The 26,315-nt window shown below is 45.3% G+C and overlaps 2 protein-coding genes across 2 annotated transcripts in view; both read right to left on the bottom strand.

Annotated features, from left to right (window-relative positions):
* The window catches only part of LOC108416826 (NACHT, LRR and PYD domains-containing protein 12-like), a 578,836-nt gene that overhangs the window by 14,665 nt on the left and 537,856 nt on the right, over positions 1–26,315 (bottom strand).
* Positions 18,412–26,315, bottom strand: part of LOC108413785 (NLR family CARD domain-containing protein 3-like) — a 35,140-nt gene continuing 27,236 nt past the window's right edge. Inside the window, exons 2-3 of the mRNA XM_037532316.1 lie at positions 23,993–25,966; positions 18,412–18,658 (exon numbers count right to left, since the gene is read on the bottom strand). Of these exons, the coding sequence (XP_037388213.1) occupies positions 18,481–18,658; positions 23,993–25,839 (2,025 nt within the window). The 5' untranslated portion in view covers positions 25,840–25,966 and the 3' untranslated portion in view covers positions 18,412–18,480. The remainder of the gene's footprint in view (positions 18,659–23,992; positions 25,967–26,315) is intronic.

Below are 26,315 nucleotides of genomic sequence, written 5' to 3'. Positions count from 1 at the left end.
TGTTAGTGCCCATGGCAGGGGTAACTTGCACATCTGTGAAGGCACCATTAATGCTGAAAGGTACATACAGGTTTTGGAGCAACATATGCTGCCATCCAAGCAACGTCTTTTTCAGGGACGTCCTGCTTATTTCAGCAAGACAATGCCAAACCACGTCAAATTCAAAATGAGTGAATATTTGCAAAGAACAATAAAGTTTATACGTTTGAACATTAAATATCTTTGTAGTGTATGTTCTAACTAATTGTGTTGGCGACTGGAATAATGAAGTGAGACATCATTCCGTTTCAACTGTTTACTGAAATGAAAAACTTAACATATTTACAGCGGGAGGTTGGCCTGAAATGTCGGCATCCTTAACAACAGAAAAATATAGCTGCCGCCCCTCAAGAATCACTGCATGTATAACGTAACACGCGCAATGTCCCGTGGGTAATGAAGTCCATTTCAAGTCCATTTCCTATGTATATTCCCAAATAAACTGACCTACAGTCTCCTTTTAATCTATTAATATATCTGACACATGAACTGTTAATCTTAACACTAACTTATGAATGTTGCTTTAACTATTATTTTAAATCATGTGTTCTAAGTAAATTCTCTACCTAACAAATAAATTCTCAACATCGTTCCCCCCATAAACTACTGTTTATACTATTTCCAAAGGATACAAAAGCTGGATGGGCCTCTGCAGAATAGTCCCTGTGCTGGTGCGGACTGCACACGACCTCACCAGGCCATCACGACCAGGAAACAGCTCTTCGATTTTCCCCAGCTTCCAGCTCTGCCTGGGGGCGTTGTCTTCTTCGATGAGTGCAACATCTCCAATCTTCAGCGAAGAAGGCTGTGGGGTGTCGCAGCGACGGGCTGACTTCAGATCCAGCAGATATTCCTTCTGCCAGAGGTTCCAGATGTTGGTCACGAGTCGTTGTCTGTAGCGCCACCTCTTGGTCATCTCCTCCTTATTGGCTGTTTGATGGTTGATCTCAGCTGGAAATGACTTAGGAGGCAAGCACGTCAGTCTCTGACCCACCAAGAAGTGGGCAGGGTCAGTGGCTCTGGCTGGTCCACATCATTGGATACATAAGTGAGCGGTCTTGAATTTATTATGGCTTTAGCTTCGGTCAGCATGGTGCACATCTCTTCAAAGTTGAGTTTAGCTCTGCCAAGCACCTTTCTGAGGATGATTTTGACTGATCTAACAAGCCACTCCCAGAACCCGCCCCACCAGGCTGCTCTTTCAGCGATGAACCGCCAGGTGATGCCCTTCTCTGAGAAGAACTCTTGTAGTTATGGATCTTTAATTCGTTGCCAGAGCTCCTTCAGATCTCGATCTGTTCTCTTAAATGTCTTGGCATTATCTGAATAGATCACCTTACATAATCCTCTTCTGGAGATGTATTGTTTCAGAGCTAGTAAGAAGTGCTCCGTGGACATGTCTGAGACCAACTCTAAGTGGACTGCTCTGGTTACAGTACATGTGAACAGTGCTATGTATGCCTTCGCCATAGAGCTCTGGATCTTCACATAGAGTGGCCCGGCGAAGTCCACGCCGGCGACTTCGAAAGGTGGTGATTCTGTTATTCTGTCCCTTGGCAACGGTGCAGTAGTCTGTTGTCCAGGCTTTGCTTTGAATTTCCTGCAAAATACACATCCGGACACAACCTTCCTTACTACCTGCCATGCCTTAAGAATCCAATATTTCTCTCTAGTCTGTACTAAAGTGTCTTGTACACCTGCATGGCATATTTGCTCATGTTGATTCTGCACCACCATCTCTGTGTATTTGTGTTTGCTGGGCAAAATCCAGGGGTGTTTTTCTCTGTAACAGAGATCAGAATGTTGTAGCCGTCCTCCAACACTAAGCAACGCATCTTCATCCAGAAATGGTTTGAGCTCTCGTATTCTGGAGTCAGTGTTGAGGCATTTCCCTGCTATCAGCAGATCCATTTCGGAGCTGAAACTCTCTGGCTGAATCACCTTCGTCCAATAATTTTCTGCTTCATTCAGCTCTTCCGCTGTCAGTTCACCACTCACTTTGGATCTTGAGCGTGACTTGGTAATGAATCTCTTGATCCAGGCTGTCACTCGGAGCACTGTTTTTAGTTTGCTGTACTTCTCTAGACATAAGGCAGGACTTAGGAAGTCTGGCTCTTGCTGAACAGCCTGTACCGCAATCTGGTATTTGGATCGGAGTTCAGATTTAACCTCCTCTTCCTGAACATCTTCCTGAGTACTCTCTGAGTGATCAGCAGTCATTAGAACACAAGGTCCATTCCACCACAATGTGCTCTGCTTCAGGTCTTGTACAGTTAGGCCTCTGGTGGGAAGGTCAGCTGGGTTAAGTTTCCCTTTGCAGTGAGACCAGGACTGTGAGTCGGTTAGAGTCTGGATTTCGGTGACTCTATTCGCTACAAACTGTTTCCACTTATGAGCAGAGCCGCAGATCCAGTGCAGAACTATCATTGAATCTGTCCACAGTCTGAGTTGTGTCTTGTCTAGCTACAGTGCTTTCATGAGTGTGTTCCCCAACCTGGCTGCTATCACAGCACCCATCAGCTACAATCGTGGCAGGGTCATTCTTTTAAGCAGGGCCACTCTGGACTTGGATGCGACCAGGCTTATGGTCACTTCTCCTTCCCTTGTTTCTCCTTCGATATAAGCGACTGCACTGTAAGCTCTTTCGCTCGAATCATAGAATACATGTAGCTTTAGCACTTGGTTGCTCTGCTGTGGTCTGTGTGTTTTGTACCATCGTGGGATTGACACCTCGTGCAGTTGAGGGAGCTCTGAACGTGGTGTTGCCACTTCTTTGTCAGATCGGGTGGCAGCTCCTTGTCCCACTGGAGCCCTCTCTCACACATCTCTTGGAACATGCACTTGATCCTAATCGTGAAGGGTGTCAAAAATCCCAATGGGTCAAAGATTCGAGCAGAACACTGCAGAACACTACGTTTTGTATTTTCTCTTTCCTTCAGAATATCTAGCAGCCCTCTGAGGTCGAACACAAAGTCATCAGTGGCCGGTCTCCACACCAAGCCCAGCACCTTCAGAATGGACCCGGGTGGTTCTGGCTGAGCAGCGCAATCCTTCGAGCTTTCCTGCCATTTTCCTTTGAGCTGAGAAGAGTTTGTCATCCATTTGAGTAACTCCATGCCTGCTTCAGACATTATGTTCTTGGCCGTTTTTGTCACTGTGTAGGCCTCTGTCACCTCACTTGAACTTGAAATAAAGTCATCCACATACAGTGAAGAGCTGATTATTTCTACCACCTTCGGGTGTTCTAATTCGTACTGTCTCAGATGCTTCCTAATGGTGGCTGTGAGTAGGAATGGGCTTGATGAAGCTCCAAACACCACCCTCGTCATTCTGAGCATGCGCAGCTTCATGTCCTTCTCCTGTGTTGGTGGCCCAGTGAACCACAGGAATCTTACGGCGTACCGATCTCTTTCTGTGAGTGAAATCTGCAGAAAAGCTTTCTTGATGTCTGCCATATAAGCAACTTCATGCAGTCTAAACTTGATCAAGACACTCATCAGATCTGGATTCAGATTGGGACCGGTTAAGAGACAGTCGTTCAGTGAGGGACTTCCCTCTTCGTGGGATGAAGCATCAAATACAACTCGCAGTTTTGTTGTTGCCTTGTCTTCCCTCAGTACAGCACGATGGGGTAAGTAGTATGTCTGACTGTCCTGCAGTGATGCACGCTCCTTTGGCACATCCTCAGCCATTCCTTGCTAGGAATGTCTTCCACGACTTCATTGTATCTGCTGTACAGTGTGACATCTTTGCTTAGTTTCCTTTTTAAACTCTCCAGTCTCCTTTTGGCTATGCGGTAGTTGTCTTGAAGTGGTGGATGATCTTGTCGCCATGGCAACTCCACTTCGTAACGGGCAGAACTTCGCAATGTGTTTGGACCCTAGACACACAAAGCACCTGCCTAGCTTCTTCAGTTTTCCTTTGCGTGCTGGTACATCGTGGTCTGGACATTTCTCAGATTTGTGTTCAGCACTATCACAAAACAAGCAATTGTTTACTTTCTGTTCAGTAACGTGTAGTGCAGCTGCAGATGTCATGTTTGGTTTCTTTACTTTCATGTCACTAGCTGAATGTGACTTACTGTTTAGTTTGTTTGTGAACTGGTTTTCTCTCTGATTAAATGATTTCATCATTTGTACAGTTCTCTCTCGAGTCTGAACCTCTGTCTGAAGGAATTTAAGCACATCGGCCACTTTCCACTCATCATTGTCACCTCTTTGACGGCTGTATTCAAGAGCCATGTCATCTAGCATCATCTGGAGCAATATTGGGCATAACATTCCACCATAGGTGTCTGATACCACTCCTAATGATTCTAGGCTTCTGGTTTGAACTTGACATTCATCATACAACTGTCTTAAGGCAGTGACATCAGAGGATTTCTTTACAGGAGTGAGATTCAGTAGCTTTGACATGTGAGCATTTACAATGAGGTCTTTCCTTCCAAATCTTTTTTGAAGTAAATCAGTTGCAGCATCGTAATTACTGTCTGTCAGTGTGAGCCCTGCTACTGACTTTGCAGCTGTTCCAGTAAGATAAGTTTTCAGGTAGGTAAACTTCTCTTTCTTGCAGAGTGCGCTGTTGTTATGAATAGCAGTCTCATACTGGCTCCAAAATTCCTGCCATGAGCTTACATCTCCGTTGAATTTGTCAATTTGTAACTTCGGCAGTCTCAATGTCTGTTTATTTGCACTACTAGCATCACTTTGACGAGTAGGCGGGGGGTTACTCACAGTCTCGCTGATCACTCGATGAGCACGCGTTTTTACCTCAATGACGTGATCTCTGTACTCTTCTGCGAGTTCAATCTCCGCCTCCATGTCTTCCAGTGAAGTGTGTTCCTCCACTATGTTGTCCAGCTCACGCAAACTGTCCTCCTTTGCCAACAACACTGCTAACATCTCCCGCACACGGTTGAGATCCCTCTGTTCATCTTCCTTTCGCAATTCAACCTCAATCCGGTTAATCAGTCGCGTAGTGGAGCTCCGAATCGTCCGAAGTTTCCTTCTCACCCTTTCTCCTTGCTCCGCTGCAAGTGGTCTCTCTTCACTCTCTTCGTCAGCCATCTTGTTCTACTTCCCGGGTTTCGGCACCAAAAATTGTTCTAACTAATCATGTTGGCGACTGGAATAATGAAGTGAGACGTCATTCCGTTTCAACTGTTTACTGAAATGAAAAACTTAACATATTTACAGCAGGAGGTTGGCCTGAAATGTCTGCATCCTTAACAACAGAAAAATATAGCCGCCAACCCTCAAGAATCACTGCGTGTATAACGTAACATGTGCAATGTCCCGTGGGTAATGAAGTCCATTTCAAGTCCATTTCCTATGTATATTCCCAAATAAACTGACCTACAGTCTCCTTTTAATCTATTAACATATCTGACACATGAACTGTTAATCTTAACACTAACTTATGAATGTTTCTTTAACTATTATTTTAAATCATGTATTCTAAGTAAATTCTCTACCTAACAAATGAATTCTCAACAGTGTATTCAACTGAATATAGGTTGAAAAGGATTTACAAATCATCATATTCTGTTTTTATTTGTTTTACACAACGTCCCAACTTCATTGGAATTGGGGTTGTATATTTACAGTCAATAAAGTGTATAATGTGTATGAGAACAGTTAGTTTGTGAAAAGAGGCAGTAAGTCAGTAACTCACTGTAGTTTCTCCAGTGAGCAGTGTGGATCCTCCAGTAGATCAGAGAGCAGCTTCACTCCAGACTCTCCTAGGTGATTATAGCTCAGATCCAGTTCTCTCAGGTGGGAGGGGTTTGATTTCAGAGCTGAAGCCAGAGAAGAACAAGCGTCATCTGTCACCATACAACCAGACAATCTGCAGAAATTAAGGGAAAAAGAGGAACAATTTACATACAGCAAAAATCAGCTGCAGTACAAACACAGCAAGCAGATAATTCTGTGAAATATATAATCAGATATCAAACATGGAATACAAAATTACAGTGGGCTCCATGAGGGTCTAAAACACCATTAAATCAGTTTCTGTACCTCAGAAATCTTCCACTTAAAAAGAGCTAAATGTCTTAATGTCTGCTTCCCTCAAAATGTGTCTTGTTCTTTGTGTAATTGTGGAGCTGTCCCTGATCCTGAAGGCTGCCAGAGAAGCCCCTCCAGGAAGCTAATAGAAAGGCAAACCAAAAATCCAGATACGACAGAAAGGGAGAGAGAGAGAGAGAGAGAGAGAGAGAGAGACACTTTGTTTCGGGCTGTTGTGTTGGCTGTGTGCTGCGTGGCTGTTTGCTGTTCTGTGAGTTGAGTTCTGTGTTTTTCTCTCAGGTTTAGCGTGTGATAGACTGTGTGTAAATAGTGTCTCTGTTCATTGTGACTGTGCCAGAAGGGGGTGAGAGAGGGAGACTGTGTGTGTGTGTGTGTGTGTGTGTGTGTGTGTGTGTGGTGGGGGACTCGAGCACCAAAAAGCATCAGCAAATGGTGATTAACTTCACAAAATAATGCACTAAACTGTAATTAATGTCCATCCATCCATTCATCCATTAGCTTCCGCTTCTCCGAGGTTCGGGTCACGGGGGCAGCATCCTAAGCAATGAGGCCCAGACCTCCCTTTCCCCAGCCACATCCACTAGCTCTCCAAGGGGGATTCCGAGGCGCTCCCAGGCCAGCTGGGCGATATAGTCACGCCAGCGTGTCCTGGGTCTTCCCCAGTGTCTCCTCCCAGGTGGACTTGCCTGCGACAGGGAGGCGTCCAGGAGGCAGCCTAACCAGATGCCCGAACCACCTCAGCTGACTTCTCTCGATGTGAAGAAGCAGCGGCTCTACTCCGAGTCCCTCCTGGATGACTGAACTTCTCACCCTATCTCTAAGGGAGAGTCCAGACACCCTGCGGAGGAAACTCATTTCAGCCGCTTGTATTCGCGATCTTATTCTTTCGGTCATTACCCAAAGCTCATGACCATAGGTGAGGGTGGGAACGTAGATCGGCCGGTAAATCGAGAGCCTTGCCTTATGGCTCAGCTCTTTCTTTACCACAACAGACCGGTAAAAAGCCCGCATCACTGCTGACCCAGCACCAATCCGCCTGTCAATCTCCCGCTCCCTTGTACCATCACTCGTGAACAAGACCCCGAGATACTTGAACTGCTCCACTTGAGGCAAGAGCCTATCCCCGACCCAGAGAGGGCTCTCCACCCATTTCCGCCTGAGAACCATGGTCTCGGATTTGGAGGTACTGATTCTCATCCCGGCCGCTTCACACTCGGCTGCAAACCGATCCAGCGAAAGCTGAAGTTCGCGGCCTGATGTCCCCAATAGGACCACATCATCTGCAAACAGCAGCGAGGCTGAGGAGTGTGATTCCCCTGTAGTTGGAACACACCCTCCGGTCCCCTTTTTTAAAAAGAGGCACCACCACCCCAGTCTGCCAATCCAGTGGCACCGCCCCCGATGTCCACGCAATGTTGAAAAGGCGTGTCAGCCAAGACAGCCCCACAACAGCCAGAGCCTTGAGGAACTCAGGGCGGATCTCATCCACCCCTGGAGCCTTGCCACCAAGAAGCTTCTTAACTACCTTAGCGACTTCAGCCTCAGTAATGGACAAGCCTATTCCCATGTCCCCAGACTCTGCCTCCTCACTGGAGAACATGTCGGTGGGATTGAGAAGGTCCTCAAAGTATTCCTTCCACCGCCTAATGACGTCTTCAGTCGAAGTCAGCAGCACACCATCTCCACTATATACAGTGCTAGTGGCACACTGCTTTCCCCTTCTGAGTCACCTGACGGTTTGCCAGAATCTTTTGGAGCTGACTTAAAGTCACTTTCCAAGGCCTCAACAAACTCACAGCTACAGTCAGCCGCTTCAACAATGGAGGAACGGAACATGGCCCATTTTGAGTCTATGTCCCCACCTCCCCCGATATCTGGTCAAAGTTCTGACAGAGGTGTGAGTTGAAGATCAATCTGACAGGTTCTTCTGCCAGACGTTCCCAGCAAACCCTCACTATACGTTTGGGCTTGCCTGGTCTGACCGGCATCTTCCCCCACCACCTGAACCAACTCACCACCAGGTGGTGATCAGTTGACAGCTCAGCTCCTCTCTTTACCCGAGTGTCAAACACATGACCGCAAGTCCGATGACATGATTACAAAGTCAATCATTGAACTGCGGCCTAGGGTGTCCTGATGCCATGTGCACTTATGGACATCCTTGTGTTCAAACATGGTGTTCGTGATGGACAAACTGTGGTTTGCACAGAAGTCCAAAAACTGAACACCACTCGGGTTCAAATCAGAGAGGCCATTCCTTCCAATCACACCCCTCCAGGTCTCACTGTCATTGCCCACGTGAGCGTTAAAGTCCCCCAGTAGAAAAATAGAGTCTCCAGGAGGAGCACTTTCAAGCACCCTTTCCAAGGACTCTAAGAAGGCTGGGTACTCTGAACTGCTGTTCGGTGCATAAGCACAGACAGCAGTCAGGACCCGTTCCCCAACCCGAAGGCGTAGGGAAGCTACCCTCTCGTCCACCGGAGAAAACCCCAACATACAGGCACCGAATCGAGGGGCTATGAGAGAGCCCACACCTGCCCGCCGCCTCTCACCATGGGCAACTCCAGAAAAGAATAAAGTCCAGCCCCTCTCAAGGAGATTGGACCCAGAGCCCAAGCTGTGTGTTGAGGTGAGCCCGACTATATCTAGCCGGTATCTCTCAACCTCGCGCACCAACTCGGGCTCCTTCCCCGCCAGTGAGGTAACGTTCCAAGTTCCAAAAGCCAGTTTCAGCAACCGAGGATCAGAACGCCAAGGCCCACGCCTTCGGACACTGCCCGATCCACAAAGCACCGAACCCCTACTACAGCCCCTCCCATCGGTGGTGGGTCGATGGGAGGGGGGACTCATGTAACTCCTTCGGGCTGGGCCCGGCCGGGCACCATGAGTAAATGCCCGGCCACCAGACGCTCACTGGCGAGCCCCTCCCCCAGGCCTGGCTCCAGGGTGGGGCCCCGGTAACCCTGATCCGGGCAAGGTACACAAATCCTGTTCTTGTCTTCTCATAGGGGTTATTATGGATCACACTTTGTCTGACCTGTCAACTAGGACCAGTTTGCCATGGGAGACCCTACCAGGAGCTTTTGCTCCAGACAACATAGCTCCTAGGATCATTCAAGCACGCAAACCCCTCCACCACGATAAGGTGGTGATCCATGGAGAGGTGTAATTAATGTGTTTAATTATTTTGTTACCTCAGTATTTCCAGTTTACAGTGTGAACTCTTCAATCCCACTGAGAGCAGCTTCACTCCGGAGTCCTGGAGGTCATTGCTACTGAGGTCCAGCTCTTTCAGAGAGGAGTTTGATTGCAGAACAGAGCTGAGAATTTCACAAGCTTCGCTGCCAAGATTACAGGAAGCTAATCTGCAAAGAATAATAAAGATAGTACAATTAATACAGTTTATTAATTACAATAAAGTTTTTTGTACAAATGAATAGTTTCTTAAATAAAATGTATGATTACTGAACATGGTTATGACAAAGTGCCCTGTTTTCCTATCACACCTCACACTGCCAATCATTGATCTCCCACTGAGGTCCAGATATAGTTCCACTACGTATGTGTGATTCACCACGTAACATCACTGATGTCCATCATTAAGAGTGGGAAGGTAAAAACTGACTAAACAGACCAGGATCATCATTACGTCTCTGTCAGAAACACATTAATCATCTCCCTGTTTATCACAACCAGAATCACTTTGCTTTGACAAGTATGTTCCACATAGAAGGAACACGTTAGGAAGATAAACACCTAAACACACCAGACAAGCACAGACTATTAATAAATATTCACTAGAAAATCAGACATTTAACTAAAGAACAAATATAATAAAAACAGAACAATTGAAATGAGGAAGAATATATAAAAGAGCCGTGTGAAAGGAATGAGAATAAAACGGGAACATTAATTTTCAGAATGTGAGAAAAAACTACAATAACTTATGTACAGTGTTCTACATAAAATATAAAGATCTGTAAAAAAGAACATTTGTACAGTTGTAGGAATAAACACTGTGGTGCAGAGGAGTTACAGTAATACAGTAAGGAGGCTTTTTAGGTTCAGTTTAAATCTAAAGTTCAAGGCTCTGGGGAAAAAGATGTTAGCATGTTTAGCTGTACAGGCTCTGATGGCCCTGAATCTTCTACCAGAGGGACGTGGCTGGAAGAGGAGATGTACAGGGTGAGGGAGGTCCTGCTGACTTGCTTCAGCACTGTGCTGTTGTAGAGAAGACAGAGACTGAGAAGAAGGGGGAGAGCACACTAACTTCTATTCCAGTCCTGAAGGTCTGGGTGTCTGATATGATTTTCCTAGCTGCACCTGCCATCTCCTGTTATTCAGGAAATCCATGATCACCACTAGAAGTCATTCTACACTACAGTATTAAAAGTTGAACTGAGGACCACAAACAGAGCTCTAGCCCAGGTCCCAGGACTGTCAGCCTGTTTTAGAATGAAATGCAGGGCCCAGTTGAGCATCATCAACAGGCCTGTTTGTAAAGAGTCTGTGTGGCATGTGCCCGCCCTCCGGCTCCGACGATGACGGCCGAGAGAGCCAGCAGCAAGGCCGCCACGTACGATCCATGTGGCTGAGCTGCCAGCTGGGGGCGGTAAAGAGGAGGCGGAGGAGTGAGCTCTCGGTCACTCTTGGCTCTGGTGCTCCTTTTTTAAAGGTGAGAACCTTTAAAAAGAGCTGAGAGGGAACAGAGCGAGAGGGACGAGCAGTGGCAGAAGAAGAGTGAAGAGCTGAAAAGCTAGAGGTGGAGTCTGAAAGGTTGAGCTGAGCGTTGGTCGTGTTTACTTCATTTGTTTAGTGGGAAAATAAAGATGTGGCTGCTGCAGCGCTGAATCCTGTCTCCAGCGTCCTCCTTGAGCCTGGGGCAGCACATGCCGTGCTAAGGTCTGTAATGGCCTTCAGACGAGCCTGGACTACATGTTCACAGACATTCATGACCACAGCAGTCAGGGCAACTGGCTTATAGCCATTTAGTCCTTCAGTGTCTTTTCTGGGGGATTGGAATGAAGGTGGAAAGCTTCAAGAACGGAGCAGAGTTTCAGTGACTTGTTGAAGACGTCTGTGAACACTAGTGCAGGTTAATCACAGTAGAGCTTCAGGATGGAGATAAAACCTGAAATCCAGCCTCAGACGTTTTCTCACTTTGGTCTTCTGAAAAATATCTTAACGTCCTACGTCATTGTGATGTGCAGGGGGCAGAGGTGGAGGGCGTGGGAGGAGGGCAGGGGAGCACAAAACAATGCTGAAGACTGTTGTTTGCACATCTTCAAACCTGCAGTAGAGGTCATTCAGGTCATTGGTGAGCTGGCAGTCATTCAAGACGACTGATTTCTACATTTTCTTCTCTGCTTTAACTCCTGTCTCTGTTTTTGGCCTCTCTGTAGAGAACTCTGTCCTCACTCCCGAACACGTCCTCCACTTCCACCTGAACCTGAATCCAAGGCTTCATCATTGTTGTATTTCATCCTTGCTGTAGATGAACAGCTGATGTGTGATGTCACGGTGTCTGTGTTATTCATCAAAGCCACCTGTCACCACTAAAACAGTCCAATTTGCAGCTTTTCAGTGCCTCCACTGGTGCACCGCTTCACTATAGTGACCACATCCATGTTGGTTTGAGGTTTTTTCCTACAAGCTCCATCACATCACATTAAAACTGTCCATTTAAATAAACAAATTTTCATGAATAAAATAATTTAAAATTAAACACGTGAAACTGTCCATGAAACGTATTTTGCTCCTTATGTGTGTAATTATTATATACATACAGTGCAGATGTGTCAGGAGTTGAAACCCTGTCATAGAGCTCTGCAGCTGAGAGCTATGAAGGTGCTCCAACATAAAATAAGGCTGTTTAATTTTTTAATGATATGATCATGAACAAGCACTAGACATGCATAATACAGAACTGAGCTTATTGTGGAAACTTTAATAATCAGAACTGTTATAGAATCAACCCCAATACATAACAGGGCTTATTGTGGAAACCTTTAGTTTAGAAGTAGCATTTGCTCACCTCCCACTACAATAATACTGACTTCTGAAAGCACCTCTGAGGGGTTTGTAATGCTCTGTTAGCATCTTGTTAATGGTACTTTAAATTCTTCTATATTGCCACACTGGGTTTAATCCCACACAGTTCTAGCCTACACACACACACACACACACACAGACACACGCGTTTCTATTAGACATTCATGCAGCCCATTATTTACTTTGTATGATACATATTAACACTGGATCCTTCAGATATACAGGGAGAGTCAAAAGTCTCAGGACACCGTTTTATCTTACTTTATTTTTTAACCTGTCACAAGCCTCCACGATGCAGTGCTGAAGGTGGTGTTTATTGTGGATTTTCTCAGCATTTGTTTGAGATGACCCCGGAGATAAAAGTCAATAATAAAATTAAAAATAAAATAAGATAAAACCTGTCCTGGGACTTTTGACTCACCCTGTATAGTAACTAGATTAGCATGTTAAGAGAGTGGAACTACAACAGCTCTAATGAAATGAAAATCAAGCTTAGTGAACAGTCCTTTTAGGCCATTTCAGATACTTTCAGCCTGATTAGAGGGAGACAGACCCTGGAATCCCAAAACCACAGGAAATAAACCAGGAACTCATGAATAGAAACATAGTTTGTATGTTAGTCTAGTTCCATGTACTGGTCAGTACCAGCTCCATCACATTATATAAGAACAGTGCATCTGAATAACTGAGGGGATTTAAGGAGTAAAGAGTCACGTTTGTGCTGTTGATTTATTCACAAATATCTTTAATCATCACATATTTAATCTTGAAATACTGAAAGATGTGAGGATTCAGAAAAAGAAGACTTTGTAGCAAAGCTAGGAATGTTCAAATATGAAAGAATGACATCATGGTCATTACCCAACATCATCACAGCTCATAATGTTTTGATATTTATAAAAAAGCTGCATGTTTAAAGGTAAAATGCCATTTTTAAATGAGCAGGTCCATCACAGTGTTGGTGGTTATACAGGTACAATAAGAATGAGTTCACAGAAAGTCCACCTGAGTGTCTCCAGTTTGCAGTATGAACTCTTCAGTCCAGCAGAGAGCAGCTCCACTCCTGAATCCTGCAGGTCATTTCTACTGAGGTCCAGATATTTGAGAGGGCAGTTTGCTGATTGCAGAGGTGAACAGATGGTTTTAAAGGAGTCCCTGATGAGTTTACAGCCAGCAAGCCTGTAAAAGAACATAGAAAATATTACTGTAAAAACAGGAGGAGCCAAACGGCAGTGAGTTATTTGTTCTGAGTTTTGTGTTAAAATAACAAACTTAAATAAAAGCTTGTTGATCAACTGTAAAACATGTCTGTGGCAATGTCTGCCCAGTCTTCCTCACATGCTTTCACATCAGCAATAACTGATGTTATATTCTTGTTTCATTATTTTATCATGATGTTCATTTAACATTCATCATGGTTTATGACGTCTTGATGATATTTTTAAAAATCACCCTGAAAACTGTAAAGTTACTCTAATTTAAAATAAAGCATCATCCATCCATCCATCCATCCATTAGCTTCCGCTTCTCCGGGGTTCGGGTCGCGGGGGCAGCATCCTAAGCAATGAGGCCCAGACCTCCCTTTCCCCAGCCACTTCCACTAGCTCTCCAAGGGGGATTCCGAGGCGCTCCCAGGCCAGCTGGGCGATATAGTCACGCCAGCGTGTCCTGGGTCTTCCCCGGGGTCTCCTCCCAGGTGGACTTGCCTGTGACACCTCCCGAGGGAGGCGTCCAGGAGGCATCCTAACCAGATGCCCGAACCACCTCAGCTGACTCCTCTCGATGTGAAGAAGCAGCGGCTCTACTCCGAGTCCCTCCCGGATGACCGAACTTCTCACCCTATCTCTAAGGGAGAGCCCAGACACCCTGCGGAGGAAACTCATTTCGGCCGCTTGTATTCGCGATCTTATTCTTTCGGTCATTACCCAAAGCTCATGACCATAGGTGAGGGTGGGAACGTAGATCGACCGGTAAATCGAGAGCCTTGCCTTATGGCTCAGCTCTTTCTTTACCACAACAGACCGGTAAAGAGCCTGCATCACTGCTGACCCAGCACCAATCCGCCTGTCAATCTCCCGCTCCCTTGTACCATCACTCGTGAACAAGACCCCGAGATACTTGAACTCCTCCACTTGAGGCAAGAGCCTATCCCCGACCCAGAGAGGGCTCTCCACCCTTTTCCGCCTGAGAACCATGGTCTCGGATTTAGAGGTACTGATTCTCATCCCAGCCGCTTCACACTCGGCTGCAAACCGATCCAGCGAAAGCTGAAGTTCGCGGCCTGATGTCCCCAATAGGACCACATCATCTGCAAACAGCAGCGATGTGACCCTGAGGTCACCAAACCAGACACCCTCCATCCCCTGACTGCGCCTAGAAATTCTATCCATAAAAATTATGAATAGAATCGGTGACAAAGGGCAGCCCTGACGGAGTCCAACTCTCACTGGGAACAAGTCTGACTTACTGCCGGCCATGCGAACCAAACTCCTGCTCTGTTTGTACAGGGCCTGAATGGCTCGTAGCAAAGAGCCATGTACCCCGTACTCCCGAAGCACCTCCCACAGAATACTCCGGGGAACACAGTCGAATGCCTTCTCCAGATCCACAAAGCACATGTGGACTGGTTGGGCAAACTCCCATGAACCCTCCAGAATCCTGGGGAGGGTGAAAAGTTGGTCCAGTGTTCCACGACCAGGACGGAACCCGCACTGCTCCTCCTGGATCCGAAGTTCAACTAAAAGCCGGACTCTCTTCTCCAGTACCCCTGCATAGACCTTGCCAGGGAGGCTGAGGAGTGTGATTCCCCTGTAGTTGGAACACACCCTCCGGTCCCCTTTTTTAAAAAGAGGCACCACCACCCCAGTCTGCCAATCCAGTGGCACCGCCCCCGATGTCCACGCAATGTTGAAAAGGCGTGTCAGCCAAGACAGCCCCACAACATCCAGAGCCTTGAGGAACTCAGGGCGGATTTCATCCACCCCTGGAGCCTTGCCACCAAGGAGCTTCTTAACTACCTTAGCGACTTCGGCCTCAGTAATGGACAAGCCAATTCCCATGTCCCCAGACTCTGCCTCCTCACTGGAGAACGTGTCGGTGGGATTGAGAAGGTCCTCAAAGTATTCCTTCCACCGCCCAATGACGTCTTCAGTCGAAGTCAGCAGCACACCATCTCCACTATATACAGTGCTAGTGGCACACTGCTTTCCCCTTCTGAGTCACCTGACGGTTTGCCAGAATCTTTTGGAGCTGACTTAAAGTCACTTTCCAAGGCCTCAACAAACTCACAGCTACAGTCAGCTGCTTCAACAATGGAGGAACGGAACATGGCCCATTTTGAGTCTATGTCCCCACCTCCCCCGATATCTGGTCAAAGTTCTGACAGAGGTGTGAGTTGAAGATCAATCTGACAGGTTCTTCTGCCAGACGTTCCCAGCAAACCCTCACTATACGTTTGGGCTTGCCTGGTCTGACCGGCATCTTCCCCCACCACCTGAACCAACTCACCACCAGGTGGTGATCAGTTGACAGCTCAGCTCCTCTCTTTACCCGAGTGTCCAAAACACATGACCGCAAGTCCGATGACACGACTACAAAGTCAATCAATGAACTGCGGCCTAGGGTGTCCTGGTGCCATGTGCACTTATGGACATCCTTGTGTTCAAACATGGTGTTCGTGATGGACAAACTGTGGTTTGCACAGAAGTCCAAAAACTGAACACCACTCGGGTTCAGATCAGAGAGGCCATTCCTCCCAATCACACCCCTCCAGGTCTCACTGTCATTGCCCACGTGAGCGTTAAAGTCCCCCAGTAGGACAATAGAGTCTCCAGGAGGAGCACTTTCAAGCACCCTTTCCAAGGACTCTAAGAAGGCTGGGTACTCTGAACTGCTGTTCGGTGCATAAGCACAGACAGCAGTCAGGACCCGTTCCCCAACCCGAAGGCGTAGGGAAGCTACCCTCTCGTCCACCGGAGAAAACCCCAACATACAGGCACCGAGTCGAGGGGCTATGAGAAAGCCCACACCTGCCCGTCGCCTCTCACCATGGGCAACTCCAGAAAAGAATAAAGTCCAGCCCCTCTCGAGGAGATTGGACCCAGAGCCCAAGCTGTGTGTTGAGGTGAGCCCGACTATATCTAGCCGGTATCTCTCAACCTCGCGCACCAACTCGGGCTCCTTCCCCGCCAGTGAGGTAACGTTCCAAGTTCCAAAAGCCAGTTTCAGCAACCGAGGATCAGAACGCCAAGGCCCACGCCTTCGGACACTGCCCGATCCACAAAGCACCGAACCCCTACTACTGCCCCTCCCATTGGTGGTGGGTCGATGGGAGGGGGGACTCATGTAACTCCTTCGGGCTGGGCCCGGCCGGGCACCATGAGTAAATGCCCGGCCACCAGACGCTCGCTGGCGAGCCCCTCCCCCAGGCCTGGCTCCAGGGTGGGGCCCCGGTAACCCTGATCCGGGCAGGGTACACAAATCCTGTTCTTGTCTTCTCATAGGGGTTATTATGGATCACACTTTGTCTGACATGTCACCTAGGACCAGTTTGCCATGGGAGACCCTACCAGGAGCTTTTGCTCCAGACAATATAGCTCCTAGGATCATTCAAGCACGCAAACCCCTCCACCACGATAAGGTGGTGATCCATGGAGAGGTAAAGCATCAAACTCACCAAAATATGACCTATACCAGGATAAAATAAAGCACAGAATCAACACATCATTTCTTTATCTTTTACTTCTTTTAAATCACGTGATTGTGAACATGCACCAGCAGCACATATCATTATATAACGGTGCTTAACCCTCGGGGGTCGAGTGATGCACTGGGGCATCAAATGAGAGGTTTCTCAGGGTTTCTATTAACATCTCTGTAATAATGTAGCGCACAAATACGGTTCAAACAGTTCCTGAGTTTGTAAAGTCACCCTTTCGATTCCGTCTTATTGCAAGATCGTTCACGACTCACATCCGGAGTCATGAGGCTATGATGACAAGCTGAGACACACAGCATCTGCCTCTCACCATGTCTACCTGGTGAATGTGTGTGTCCATCTACATTTTGTGTGAAACTGACCCATAAACTGTTAAAAATGAGATGTCAGCTCAACTCAAAATGATTTATTAACTACATGACTTTTCTTGAGTTGACTCAACTTGAAGACACAAGAGTTCACACAACTCAAACTTCTTAGCTGAGTCAAAAGTTCTCTTCAAGTTTTAGTTCTGTGTCTCAGTGAGGAAAATAAAATGGTTTAGTTTTTTTACACCCAACTTCTCCATTAGCCAGGACTCTCTCCATCAACACTGTTACCTCTGGCATACTGACTTATGGTTCTCTATGGCATTGCTGGGGCTCAAACTCACAACCTCTTGTTGGGGTGTCAGCTTAGTCTACTGCACCACTCAGGAACGTGTGAAGTAATTTAAATTTAGTGTCTACAAATGTTTAATACACTGGAGAAAATATTGACTGTTTTGGCTTTAAACATGGCAGGCGCTCGTGTGGAGCAACATTCTAGTGATCCATCCCAACATCAGGAGGTTTAGAGTTTGAATCCCAGTAATACCACAGCTGTCCATATATGAAGCCTAAAAGGAGAATATGCCAGATGGTGCTGTGGGATAGAAGGAGCACCAGCTGGTGGGAAAACTGAATAAAAACACAACTTTGAGTTTGTTCATCTAACTGAGATGCAGACCTAGAAACAGTAGCTGAGAGTATTTTAGCCTCACCTCAGAAGTCTGAGCTCATCAAGTTGAGTGAACTCGAGAAAAGCCATGAAATCAGTTTTAAGTTAAGCAGACTTCTCATTTTTTACAGTGTAGACACTCAGAAAATCACTAAGGACTGACCCATTACACTGGACACCTTTCATTTCTCGCTCAGTGACATGAATTGGTGAGTAAAGTTTAATGAAAATGTTTTTACTAAAAGGGGTTTAACTCTAGTTCCTTCTGGACAGAAGACATTAAATAACCTCTCAAAGGACACAGCTGTGTGCTTTCCCAGACCTCCTCTCTCTGCCTTATCTACCGCAACACAGGGCAGTGAAAAGCCAAACAAACATTCTTATCATTATTGTTTTTTTGACAAATATCTGTAATTATCACATATTTAATCTTGAATTACTGAAAGATGTGAGGATTCAGAAAAAGAAGACTTTGTAGCAAAGCTAGGAATGTTCAAATATGAAAGAATGACATCATGGTAATTACCCAACATCATCACAGCTCATAATGTTTTGATATTTATAAAAAAGGTGCATGTTTAAAGGTAAAATGCCGTTTTTAAATGAGCAGGTCCATCACAGTGTTGGTGGTTATACAGGTACAATAAGAATGAATTCACAGAAAGTTCACCTGAGTGTCTCCAGTTTGCAGTGTGAACTCTTCAGTCCAGCAGAGAGCAGCTCCACTCCTGAATCATGCAGGTCATTGCTACTGAGGTCCAGATCTTTGAGAGAGCAGTTTGCTGATTGCAGAGCAGAACAGATGGTTTCAAAGGAGTCCCTGCTGAGTTTACAGCCAGCAAGCCTGTAAAAGAACATAGAAAATATTACTGTAAAAACAGGAGGAGCCAAACTGCAGTGAGTTATTTGTTCTGCGTTTTGTGTTAAAATAACAAACTTAAATAAAAGCTTGTTGACTAACTGTAAAACATGTCTGTGGCAATGTCTGCCCAGTCTTCCTCGCATGCTTTCACATCAGCAATAACTGATGTTATATTCCATCCATCCATCCATCCATTTTCTAAGCCGCTTCTCCGTCAGGGTCGCGGGTGGATGCTGGAGCCTATCCCAGCAGTCTTCGGGCGGAAGGCAGGATACACCCTGGATGGGTCGCCAGTCCATCGCAGGGCAGACAGACAGACACAGACAGTCACTCACACACTCACACCTAGGGGCAATTTAGCACGTCCAATTGGCCTGACTGCATGTCTTTGGACTGTGGGAGGAAACCGGAGAACCCGGAGGAAACCCACGCAGACACAGGGAGAACATGCAAACTCCACACAGAGAGGACCCCGGTCGCCCGGCCAGGGAATCGAACCCAGGCCCTCCTCGCTGTGAGGCGACAGCGCTACCCACCACGCCACCGTGCCGCCCATGTTATATTCATGTTTCATTATTTTATCATGATGTTCATTTAACATTCATCATGGTTTATGACGTCTTGATGATATTTTTAAAAATCACCCTGAAAACTGTAAAGCTACTCTAATTTAAAATAAAGCATCAAACCCACCAAAATATGACCTATACCAGGATAAAATAAAGCACAGAATCAACACATCATTTCTTTATCTTTTACTTCTTTTAAATCACGTGATTGTGAACATGCACCAGCAGCACATAGCATTATATAACGGTGCTTAACCCTCGGGGGTCGAGTGATGCACTGGGGCATCAAATTAGATGTTTCTCAGGTTTTCTATTAACATCTCTGTAATAATGTAGCGCACAAATACGGTTCAAACAGTTCCTGAGTTTGTAAAGTCGCCCTTTCGATTGCGTCTTATTGCAAGATCGTTCACGACTCACATGCGGAGTCATGAGGCTATGATGACAAGCTGAGACACACAGCATCTGCCTCTCACCATGTCTACCTGGTGAATGTGTGTGTCCATCTACATTTTGTGTGAAACTGACCCATAAACTGTTAAAAATGAGACGTCAGCTCAACTCAAAATGATTTAGTAACTACATGACTTTTCTTGAGTCGACTCAACTTGAAGACACAAGAGTGTCTTCTTAGCTGAGTCAAAAGTTCTCTTCAAGTTTTAGTTCTGTGTCTCAGTGAGGAAAATAAAATGATTTAGTTTTTTACACCCAACTTCTCCATTAGCCAGGACTCTCTCCATGAACATTGTGACCTCTGGCATACTGACTTATGTTTGGCTATGGCACTGCTGGGGCTCAAACTCACAACCTCTTGTTGGGGTGTTGGCTTAGTCCATTTCACCACTCAGGAACATGTGAAGTAATTTAGATTTTGTGTCTACAAATGTTTAATACACTGGAGAAAATATTGACTGTTTTGGCTTTAAACATGGCAGGCGCTCGTGTGGAGCAACATTCTAGTAATCCATCCCAACATCAGGAGGTTTTGAGTTTGAATCCCAGTAATACCACAGCTGTCCATATATGAAGGCTAAAAGGAGAATATGCCAGATGGTGCTGTGTGATAGAAGGAGCACCAGCTGGTGGGAAAACTGAATAAAAACACAACTTTGAGTTTGTTCATCTAACTGAGATGCAGACCTAGAAACAGTAGCTGAGAGTATTTTAGCCTCACCTCAGAAGTCTGAGCTCATCAAGTTGAGTGAACTTGAGAAAATCCATGAAATCAGTTTTAAGTTAAGCAGACTTCTCATTTTTTACAGTGTAGACTAAGGACTGACGCATCACACTTTTTCACCTTTCATTTCTCGCTCAGTGACGTGAATTGGTGTGTAAAGTTTAATGAAAATGTTTTTTACTGTGTGTTGTGCTGGTGCGAGTGGATCAGACAGTTTTTAAATGCCTGAATGTCGTCTGAGTGTCTAGTAGAGTGGACAGTGAGTGGACACAGTGTTTAAAACCTCCAGCTGCACTGCTGTGTCTGATCCACTCGCACCAGCACAACACAAACTAACACACCACCACCACATCAATGTTACTGCAGTGCTGAGAATGACCCACCACCCAAATAGTACCTGCTCTGTGAGGGTCCATGGGGGTCCTGACCACTGAAGAACAGGGTAAAGGGGGCTAACAGTATCAGAAAAACAGATGGACTACAGTCTGTAAGAGGGCTTTTCACGCCATTTCACCGTCTGAAGTGGACTCAGACCGATGAGTCATGGTTTCTTTTGCATGTGTGAATACGCCAAACGAACTCTGACCCCTCTAAACAGTCGTTTTGTGGTTCGATTAATTTGTGCATTGTGAAAATAAAACAGCCCCAGTCCGCTTTAGCTTTGCTTTATGGTGAAGACCTCGAGGGTCACCGTCCACACAGCCAGTCTTCAGCAATTCAGCAGGTAAAACAGACCATCAAGGGTCATTTATGAGGTTCTACTGAGGATAACGTCTGTCCGTGATCTGAGACCCACAGCAGTGCTGACTATTTAACGCGATAAGATGCGAGAGCTGGCGTGATTTTACCGAGTTAAATGCTCAAACTGGTACACAACGCAATTTTCAGCTGCTTTCACTCTGAATGCTGAATGAATGAAACTTCACCAGTTTCTCCAAGTGAAGCTCAGTGAGGAGCACTGCTGAAAATGGAGCCCACCACTGCAGACCCCCCAGGGCCATTTTTCCAATTTTGCGTGATGCGCTTCAGACAATTATTTCAGCGTAGCCAATAGGAGAGCAGCAGTTGGGTCTGGTGGTTCTTCTCGTCACCTGAAAGGTCAGATTTATCAGAGAACGCCGCCCACTTGGGGGGCGTTGTGCACCGTGACTGCTGTGAAAGGGGTCAGAGTTCTAATGGAGTTGTGGTCTGAACAAGAAGTGGCCTGAGATCCTCTTCGTAGTTCACTTACAGTGTGAACACAAAATGAACTGAGGCCATTCGCAGTCGGTTCCCTTCCAGGTTCACTTTAACAGAACTCGATTCGGTTCTTTTAAAATGAACTTCATGTGAAAACACTTTAACTGTAGAACTACAAAGTGACCCTATATAGTAAGTGGAGCTGATAAAATGGTCAATGAGTGTAGAAATGTGGGGGTGGTCATTGTTATGCCTGATTGGTGTATTTGGTCCATAGTAACTCTGTATTTAATCAGTGTTAGAAATGTCTGAATGTTAGTCATATAGAGCCTTGAATTACGTTCCCTGGTTAGAAATCTTATTAATAGTTTATCCCTACTGTATGAAGCAGGACTGCCTTAGTCGCGAGTATTTAGCAGACTAGTACAGCTTTGAAACTGCATTCGTTTATCATATTACTCTGATTTAGGCTGATTTAACTCAAATATTGAAAATTCAATGACACTAAACTCTCTCTGGTAAGATATGAGTAGAAATTCCACTAATCAGCACGTTTGATAGCCAGGAATGTGATGCGTTATCTCTGTACCCAATCTCCACCCAGGAGGCGAAGCTTGGACCCAGTCCTACAGAGACTCACTGGGTTTAAGTCAGTCAAGTCTAGAACAGAGTGAAGTTGTTGAAAAGTTAACTCTACTGTAACAAAGAAAAGAACCAGCCCACAGTCCAATAGTTTGACTTTCACTTTTGGAGCTTCATAAAGTTTCTGTGTGTTTAAGTGTTTGTTTTGCTTGTTTTGAGTTAAATGTAAATCTGCTCAACACCTTCTTGAGGATCTAGAAACCTCACTGTTTTGTTTTGGCCAGCAGAAGGTTTTCATGTCCAAACTCCAGCCGTAAAAGCTCAGGGAAAGTGTAGCAGGGTTGACCGCAGAACCCAGAGCCTTGGAGTAATCTGCCTGAATGATGCGGCGTGAGTGAACCCTTTGTCCCTTCTGAACCAGCTAACTGTCCTGCTGTCTCCAGCTGAGGACGTGTGTCTTGGTGGTGATGTGAAGCTCTGTACTGTGTTTGACTGCCCAGCCTTGCGCTTGCAGCTCAGCAAGAAGCTGCCTGCTGAGCCCAAACAACCAGACCCACAACCCGCATAAGCAGAACAGCACCAACCTCTCACTCACTGGTTAAAGTCAGGTGTCCCCTCTTTCTTAGAAATGAGATCAAACCAAGTTGTGTTTGTGATTCAGGAGTCAAACAGGTTAAATTACTATTATTACTATTTAAACTGCTCATGAGTTTCATAAGTAAAAACTGTTTATCCTCAACTAAAATAACACTGATTTGTGGTCCTCATGGTGTCTGCAGTGTTATATTGTCACGTTTTTATGGTCTCGATGTTTATGGAGTTTACTTGCGTGGGTGTAGAAGCAAGCTGCGACAAAGACACTTGAAGGTAGTTAGCCGAGTTGTTTACTGAGAATCTTCGGCGGTACAGGGCAATGAAATAACCAACACTCACCACAGTCTCAAAATCAATGTGACGCTGTTACAGTCTCTGTGTGGTTACGGTCTGGCTACAGGTGTTGAGGCACTCTTGCTCGGGCACAGAACGCTATTATTTTTATCCATGCGGTGAGCTACGAGCTGCCTTCTTCATAAACCAAACTCAGACTACTGTTTTCCTACTGTGGCTGCGCATGACTTACAAAACAACTGAACACAGAAACAGCCTAGCCAATGGCACAAAAGTAACTCCACTAACAATATTAAACACAATTTAAAGTAAGCTAAATGATTTTAATCCATCTACACTACAATATTAGCACTAAGCTAACAGAGCTATTTATTCTTCAGGTCCCCACACTGGGTTTAATAACACACAGGTCCAGCCTTTAGCATTTAGTTTCTCTGTGCTGTTTACTGAGATGCATAAACGCTCTAAAGTAATGATGAAACCACTTTTATACATTAATATTGTTATAATCATTTACCAGCTTTCAGACTCTGATCTCTCTCCCACATCCACCAAGGAGGCCAGTGAGAACCATAAAACCCTAGACCTTACTTTACCACCTCTGCTGTTACTACTTGTGCGCTCCTGTTCAGGAGCTGGTAAGATTATTGAACACACTGACGAGGAAACTGGGCCTTGTGCACCCCTGGGCTACAGTCTGCCAGTGACTCCAACAAGGTTAAGCTACAAAGGAGGGTTTCTGGTAAAGTGGAAGATAAATGTACCTGCTGAAAGACTCCAAAACCTGAACATCAAATAACTAAAAAGATTTTTAACCTTTTAGTGGACATGTTATCATAACAAACCATCAACATTCAAATATCAACAGTTATATTAATCTAAATGTAACAGACTTTATATTTATGCAGATGCAACACTTACTGGGCTTTTCTGCAGGAGGTCACAGCTGGGATCAGTCTCCTATAACCCTCCTCTGATGTTCTGTATTTCTTCAGGTCCAGCTCATCCAGAACCTCCTCAGAGCTCACGATCATGTAGGCTAGTGCTGAACACTGTGCAGGAGAAAGATCTTCACCTGAGTGTTTCTCTGATTTTAGATACTCCTCAATCTGTCTGAAGAGAGTCTGGTCATTCATTTCAGACAGACAGAAGAACAGATTAATGGATCTCTCAGTTGAGATGTGAACTTTATTTATTACTTTTTTGATGTGCTCTTTAATGCTCTCTGGTGGTCTCTGTACGTGTGTCAGTAGATCCTGTAGGAGTCTCTGATTGGACTCCTGCAAGATTCCCAGCAGGAAACGGAGGAAAAGATCCAGGTGTCCATTCTTACTCTCTAAGGCTTTATCCACTGCTTCTTCCAGCAGATCATACAGTAGATCATCATCAAACCACTCACCGTGTAGTAAGTAGAACGCCACTGGGTTTCTATTTCTTCGTCTATTACTTGAATTAAAACACTGGAGGGGCTGAATGATTTTGCCCTCATTCCAGTGAATCACATAAATAGCAGCCAGGAACTCCTGAAAGCTCAGATGAACAAAACTGTAGACCTTCCTCTGGAAAAGCACACATTCCTCTCTAAAGATCTCAGTGAAAATCCCAGAATACACTGAGGCGTCAGTGACATCAATGCCGTTCTCTTTCAGGTCCTCTTCATAGAACATCACATTGCCCTTCATCAGCTGATTGAAAGCCAGTTTAGCCAGTTTCAGAATCATGATTCTGTTGGACTCCAGCAGCTTCTCTGGGTTTCTGCTCTTTTTCTCCTCATACTTCTCGTTCTTCATGTGTGTCTGAGTGAGCAGGAAGTGTGAGTACATTTCAGTCAGAGTTTTAGGGATTTCTGTATGAGGCTGCTTCATGATTCTCTGAAGAACAGTGGCTGAGATCCAGCAGAAGACTGGAATGTGGCACATGATGTGGAGGCTCCTCGCTGTCTTAATGTGGGAGATGATTCTCTTGGCTTGGTCTTCATCACTGATCCTCTTCCTGAAGTATTCCTCCTTCTGTGGGTCACTGAATCCCTGAATTTCTGTCACACGGTTGACGTATTTAGGAGGGATCTGATTGGCTGCAGCTGGTCTGGAGGTGATCCAGATCAGAGCAGATGGCAGCAGCTCTCCTTTGATAAGGTCTGTCATCAACACACCCACTGATGATGTCATGGTGATGTCAGATACTTTCTCACACTGTTCAAAGTCTAGTGGAATTCTGCTTTCATCCAGACCATCAAATATAAACACAGCTTTGATCTGATCATAAATCTCTGGGTCCAGATCTTTGAGCTCAGGATGGAAACTACACAGAAGTTCATGAAGACTGTATTGATCATGTTTAATCAGGTTCAGCTCCCGGAATGGAAGCACAATCATGACATCTACATCCTGATTGGCTTTTCCTTCAGCCCAGTCCAGAATGAACTTCTGCACTGAGACAGTTTTTCCAATTCCAGCAATTCCTTTAGTCAGAACTGTTCTTATCTTTCGCTGATTTCGTTCTTCATCCTCTTTTAGGTTTTTATGTTTAGCTGTTGTAGCTCTAATGTTTCCCTTTTCTGTTTCTTCTTTAAAGATGTCTAAGCAGTTGATTGGAATGTCTTGTAGGTGTTTCCTGGTTGTTTTCTCCATCTGTAGAACCTCATGTTCCTCATTCACTCCTTCTCTCTCTCCCTCTATGATGTAGAGCTGTGTGTAAATCCTGTTCAGGAGGGTCTTATTCTCTTCCGTTCTGATTCCCTCAAATAAGCTCTCGTACTTGTTCTTCATGCTGGTTTTGTGTGTCTTTAAGACTCTGCTCAGGACATCGTTCACTGGTTGATAAGAATCCAGATCAAAGTCTTCAGTTTCCTCCACCAGAGTGTTTATCTGCAGTGCTGTTTCTGTGGAGTTCAGCCTGAGAGTTTCAAACACAGAAACACAAACATTTACATAAATAATCATAATAAACTGTTAACAATGCAACAGATTAAGGTTCTCATCACAAATGTGTTTTCCATAAACTTAATATAGGAGCTCCTTCTGTAGGTTTGCCTACAGATTTATTCATTAAGGCTTTTATTATGTCTTACAAAATAAAACCATGAGCCAGATTTAACATCATGTTAAGAGCAGAAACGTCACACTAACACATTGTGTCATTCAGGACTGAGGATTAACTGCATTTTTACTCCCTCCAGGAAACACACAACTCTGTGGTTCTTCAGTTACTGATGGATTTTTTCTTTCCTTCTTTCCATTTGCGC

This window comes from Pygocentrus nattereri, chromosome 2 (assembly GCF_015220715.1).
Source record: "Pygocentrus nattereri isolate fPygNat1 chromosome 2, fPygNat1.pri, whole genome shotgun sequence".
In the NCBI taxonomy this organism is placed as follows: Eukaryota; Metazoa; Chordata; class Actinopteri; order Characiformes; family Serrasalmidae; genus Pygocentrus; species Pygocentrus nattereri.
The sequence above is the reverse complement of the archived record's forward strand: the minus strand, read 5'-3'. Positions and strand labels throughout refer to the sequence as shown.